Genomic DNA, 6,109 nt, shown 5'->3' with positions numbered 1-6,109 from the left:
CAAAACATCATAAATAACTATATCATTACCATAGAATTCCACTATTATTTATCAAGCTTAGCAACTAAGCTGTATTTGAGTCTAAAAAAAGATGAAATTTCAAGCAGACTAAAAACTCAACCTACCCCCTTAAAGTCTTGTTTCAAAAGAACAAGATGACTTCGATATACTTGAAAATGGCTGAGAAAGCCACTAGGGGGACATTCTGAGCTTTAGATTGGTTATTCACATGTCAAAGACAGAAGTAAGTGTATATAAGGAAGCATTTCCAAATATGGAAAGAGGTGAGTGGTGCCACTGTGTTTGATCCAATACATGAGCAATATCTCGGCAACTAGAAAAGACAGGAAGTTATCATTTTATATTCTAGCTTGTCAATAATGGTAAATTTAGTTCCTAATTTGTACGAAACTATAGACTTTATTTTCACATCACAAACACCTAATTTGAACCAGTTCTGCATTCAACATACCACGTGACACACAAAAATCAATGTTTAGTGTGCTTTTTTAATATTGACTTTTAAATTAAGAAATTAACTAGTGTATAATACTAAAATTTGAATTATAATCTACAATTTGATACCAAATTTATAAACATGAATTCATAAAATAGTCATTCAATTAAATTTTGAATGCAAGTCAACAAACGTGATGACCTGGCCTTTGACCTGTGACCATAGGAAGACCCATCTCGGTAAGGTTAAATAGATATCCATGCAATCCCTTTTCATCATCAGTGAGAATTCATCAAACACCTTCCAGGTGCCTACTCCTAGTGGATGTACTTTGAAAATAGAAAAACCTGCCTTGTCATACTTACTCTTAGTGAGCATTACTGAAAAATGTAAAACCTGCCTTATAGTGCCTACCATTAGTGGGTGTGACATCAAATGTTTTGATAAATATCATTCTCTATTGAGCTATTCAGTACAGACAAGATTATGCCTAAAGATAAAACAGATAAGTGTTATATGATAACAAATATATAATGTTAAATGTGTTTTCCCTGTTGAGTTCTTAAAATTCGGAAGAAGTGTTCATAACAAAACAAAATGTCATGGTAAGTGCTTTAATCAAGACAATACCATGGCAGATGCCTGGTATGTTCTGAAAGTATTTTACCACATAAAGACACGCTTGATACATGAGGGGGGTACAAAGCAACTATCCTTGTCAAGGTAAAAAGTAAAAAAACATTAGGTTTTTGTACAGAGTAGTTATTCTGAAATCATAAAATTAGAGGCAGCTTCCCAAGTTAAACCTTTAAGCAGCAGATTTGACACATTTTGCTTGTACAATATTCAATTTTCCCTGTAAGTTAAAGTGAAAATGAAATTTTGTATTGTTTTAACTGTGGCAAAATACAATTTTACTTTCAAATATTGGGATTTTTTTATTCTTCAAATAATGTAAAATTAACTCATCTTTTCTGTTTACTCTCTACAAAGTTGAAAGAAAATGTGTCAAACTATTGTAAATTTAAAATAATAAGCTTAACTGTCCCCTCCAGTACTAAAACATGCAATGATCCAAAATGAAACTACTCATGCTTTGACAAAGTGCATTTTGAACCACGTTTAATTAAAACTATTGAAACTAATAAAATATAAAAGCTACTAGCAAGAGAATGAGCAATCTTTTTTACTAGATAATTTGTTTGTGAAAGAAGGGGGGCTCTCTAGAGAATCCTTCAAATATATACGGATAGATAGGCCTACATATTTAAAACTATAATACAAACTTTTGCATATTTGACATTCACCTTTATTTGTTAGAGCAAGACACAAAAGTCATTTGTAACTGAAATTTCAAATTAAGCAATGTGAGGTGATTGTATATCATTAAATATATATTAGTCGTTTATCAGGACTTTTGGTATAATGTATTAATCTATAATATTATTCATAGGAAATATTAAGAAATTAAAGGAAAAACAGTTCAGAATTTCTTTCTAAAGATGCATATTTTTTGCTGTTGTACTTGACATTTTTCATTAAAAGCCATAGTATTTCTGATGGCTTTGTCACATGCTGTCAGTAATTTATAGGAATGTTTTGTTTTTAGGTGAAACATATTAATTGTTCCTGTATTTTATTTTTTTCATAGGTCAAATCTTTCCCCCTGATATAAATGTAATTTCACTCACAGGTGACATCAAATTGCAATTGCTAATCATAATAAACATTTTAATTTTTTTTTACTCTTCAATATGGTTAGTTTATAATAGAGTTTTATGAATTGTAGCAGCATGTTTCTGTAAATCTTGTTTCATGTGACATGAGCTTTGTAGATTCTATTTGGTAGTTTAACTCAGTGTTATTAATTCTTTTATTTGTATTAACAGTGAACTAGAAGAAACCTTACTTGTGTTACCCTTCCACTATGTCTCAGCTTTGGTTAAAGTCTTGAAGATTTTTTTGGACTTGGGATGGGATGTGGAACTCTCGTGCAGGGTTCTTTTTTTCCTACTCAGGTTTGTTGGGTTTTTTTTCAAACTCTTTCATCTCCTTTAGCTTAGAAATGTTTTAATTTCAGATTATTAAAAACAACTTTACTATAAAATTTTAATCACAAATATTAATCAAGGTTTATAAGGAATCTTAAAAAAAACTTTGAATTTCAACCTTGTATATGAACACCTTGAAAAGCTTTTGAATTTATGGTTTGTATAAAAGTATTGAATTTAAAGCATGCTATTGAACTGCTAAACAAAAATTGTTTATTTGAACTTTTTGTATTCCATGATGGTTTGGTTATTAACTATATATATAGTATGCATGTGTATAAATAGGACTAGCCATTTTCTGCTGTATTCATTCAATTTATTTTCTCCAAACAGAATCCATTGTAGCCAGATTACAGCCAATCATTCTCTACTTCCTGTGATTGACCAACTCCGAAGATTAACCTTGGAAAGGGTTAACAAAGAAAGAGTAAGTATAGGGGCTTTTCAGTTATTGATATCCATATAACTGGTATGTTAATCATAACATTGATTAATTACATTTGTCTATTATTATTATCTAAATCAGCTAATTATTAATAAGATTAATTTTGAACTTTTTATGATTGAAATTTGAAAGTTGATGCACCAAAAATCATTTTCAGTTTGCTTTTTGCTTGTGTTTCACATGCCATTCTCCTATAAATCACAGAAAATCTCTATACTTTCTAAAAATAGGCATCATTTCTATGCATTACTGGGTAATTAATGAACAAAATCCCTATAAACTCGATTTTGCCCCTGAAGAAGAAAGATCCACATTTCAAAAGTGCTCGTGTTTTTATTCATTTCTATCAAAACTTCTTGAACCTACATGTTTTTCTAATGTCATGAATGTCTAGAACATTATATAATTTTTACAATTTTCTGGCGTACAGTTTACCTTACCACTAACAATTAACAATCACAATACAGTGCAACTACATGTTATATGTCAGTATTAGAAAAAGGACATGAATAATAAGTGATAATCTGCTAAAGGTGAAGAAACAAAAACCTACAACTTTAAGGACATTACTTGCTTTTAAAGAAACTCGTATGATAGTGTTGATAAGACTGAAAAATGTTATTTTGTTTTGTAATTATTATGCTAGTATTTCATGTCAGCTCAAAAACCTCTAATCCTGGAGCTAGGTAAAGTTTACAGAATAGTGTAAGTGGGTTGTCATTTCTTTTATTCCGTTTTAAGTCCCCTCAAAGATACAGTAAATGGATACAGGGTCTGTACATCGTGAACATAATATTTCACAACTAAAAATTTCCCTTGCCATGAATAGAAGAAAAATTTAATTTTGGTATTTACGTAAAATATATTAAAGGTATGTAATAAAATTATACAATAAAACAGTCATATACTTCCACAAAAAATTTATTTTGTGCACTGTAATATAAGTTAAGCTAGTTTTTAGAAACGTTTACTCTTTCTCATCTAACTTACTTGCTGTAGTATGTTGCAGATCACAGTATAAAGAGATTATAATTTATGTTGTATGGAAAAATACTTATTTTAAGTTTTCATATGTTAATGAACATAAATGTTGTATTTCTTATTCATTATTTGAATTTCAGTTAACTTTAAGGTTTATTACATTTTTTCATCTTGCTTTTCCATGGCTTGTAATATTTTAAGTTATACAATGGTTTTTCCACGAATGGTATTACTTCTTCGTTAACATAGAATATTTAACTCAGAAGAGTGTGGTACAATTATAAAAAGGGAGAGTATTCTGACAAGTGGAGAGTTTTAGAGTCCATGTGTAAAATCTCTCAATTTTTGCATTGAGAGCTTGGGCCTTGGATTATAATTAAATAATAAACATTTCAAATATAAATAATTTGGTTATTTTAAGTTTAATAAAAAAGTTTTGTGGTGTTGAATCTGAATTCTCTAACTGACTGAGTTGTGAAAAAGAAAGAGACTAGACACGATGCAGAAAACAGTGAAAACAATCATTACTTTAAGGTATCATCTGGCCTGCCAGTAATAAAGTCGACTTTCACACCTAATATGTCCAACTTTACAGAAATCTTTACCACCTTATGGCATACATGATTCCATAAGTGAATGATCCAGAACATTAGATAACTAGGGCCAAAGCAACTTAGCTACTTCCTTAACCAACATTCTATGACAGGGTAGAAGACACCTAGAATGCCAGAATACCACACAACTAAGTTATTCATTTCCAAAATGAGAAAAATAATATATTTATGAAAATTAAAACCAACTAGAGTAATATTATTAATAATCAAGATTTGTTTTAGATGAAAGAAGTCAGACAGTTAGCCATCTTGCAGCCTTGGTCAACTTATTTTTGTGGTAAATGTCATCACAAGCAACTAATAGTTGGGATTATTACTAGTAATAAAGTTAGAGTGCTCGACTCACGATCTGAGGTTCACATGTTCAAATCTCGTTTATTGAAATAGAACATGCTCGCTCTTTCAGCTGTGGGGAGGTGTTATAATGTGACAGTTAATCCCACTATTCATTGGTAAAAGAGCAGCCTAAGAATTACTTCTAACCTTGAAATGATTCACCTTACTTCATAAATATTTAGGTTATAAGCTAAAAGTAAAGCTTGAATAAGTGTATCAATTTGTTTAATAATGCATTTGTATAGCTTTTCTCAATTCTTCAGAGTAGTCAGACAAAAATTTTATAAATATAAATTAATAAACCTTAAAATTCAAACATACCGAATAAATATTAGGTACTGAAACTTACAAGGAAACACTTTCTAATAGTAATCTTGATCTCTTCAAGAGAGATTATTTTATTAATGTTATTAATATTGGTGATTTTTGAAGGCTTGGTATTGCTTTGTCAGTACACATTGTAAGTTGTAAGTAGTAGAATTGTATGTATTCAAGAGTGAACCTTGATGCTTATTTGACATATTAAAGAGAGGAAAATTGCTTTTGTTGTAAAACATAAATATCTTTTTGTATAATTATTTTGGATTAGAAAGTCAGAGTTTCATACGGAGTATTTTTTTACAGGATACAGTTGGTTTTAATTTAGCAGGATTACAGTTTCTGCACAGAGAATTTAACTCGCGTGAGGAAGTTACCTTATTTGCTGATGCCACGCAGAGATTGCGGGAAAGGAAGAAAAGGCTGAAGAAGAAAGAACGTGCTTTACTTGTAGTTAATTGACAGTTGTATACTCTGTAACTTGAATAAACACGATTTTTGTTTTAATCAGTCTCTGCTTTCCTTTCTCGTGTGGTAAAATAGTCTTAGAATTTTTTGACCCCCGAAAATTTTTATTATTTACACGGTATGTTTATACCAATTTCTTTGCGTTGGCTATTTAAATTGGTCTTGAAAAGACTGTGTTGTCTTTTCTTTTGGTCATTTAACAGTTCTTGATAAGATTTTTCATTGAATATGTATCTTAATTAGTAACCTTGCACAAAATATGTTCCTGTTTTTAGAAAATTGTGGGCTAGGCCTATAAATTAATTATTTGAGACTGGTACGGCAACTGTACTGGATAACATTTATGTATCGGAGAAATTGTACATAGATAAAAAAAATAGAAATTAAACATTATGATATATCAGAAATTATTGCATACACAATTAATTGTAAGACGACT

General features: G+C 30.0%; 1 protein-coding gene across 1 annotated transcript in view; it reads left to right on the top strand.

Annotated features, from left to right (window-relative positions):
• The window catches only part of LOC106478083 (WD repeat-containing protein 3-like), a 49,700-nt gene extending 43,991 nt beyond the window's left edge, over positions 1-5,709 (top strand). Inside the window, exons 22-24 of the mRNA XM_013938595.2 lie at positions 2,347-2,475; positions 2,842-2,935; positions 5,509-5,709. Of these exons, the coding sequence (XP_013794049.1) occupies positions 2,347-2,475; positions 2,842-2,935; positions 5,509-5,664 (379 nt within the window). The 3' untranslated portion in view covers positions 5,665-5,709. The remainder of the gene's footprint in view (positions 1-2,346; positions 2,476-2,841; positions 2,936-5,508) is intronic.
• Positions 5,710-6,109: the final 400 nt, after the last annotated feature.

The sequence above is a fragment of the Limulus polyphemus genome, unplaced genomic scaffold (genome assembly GCF_000517525.1).
Source record: "Limulus polyphemus unplaced genomic scaffold, Limulus_polyphemus-2.1.2 Scaffold179, whole genome shotgun sequence".
Taxonomy (NCBI): Eukaryota; Metazoa; Arthropoda; class Merostomata; order Xiphosura; family Limulidae; genus Limulus; species Limulus polyphemus.
The sequence above is the reverse complement of the archived record's forward strand: the minus strand, read 5'-3'. Positions and strand labels throughout refer to the sequence as shown.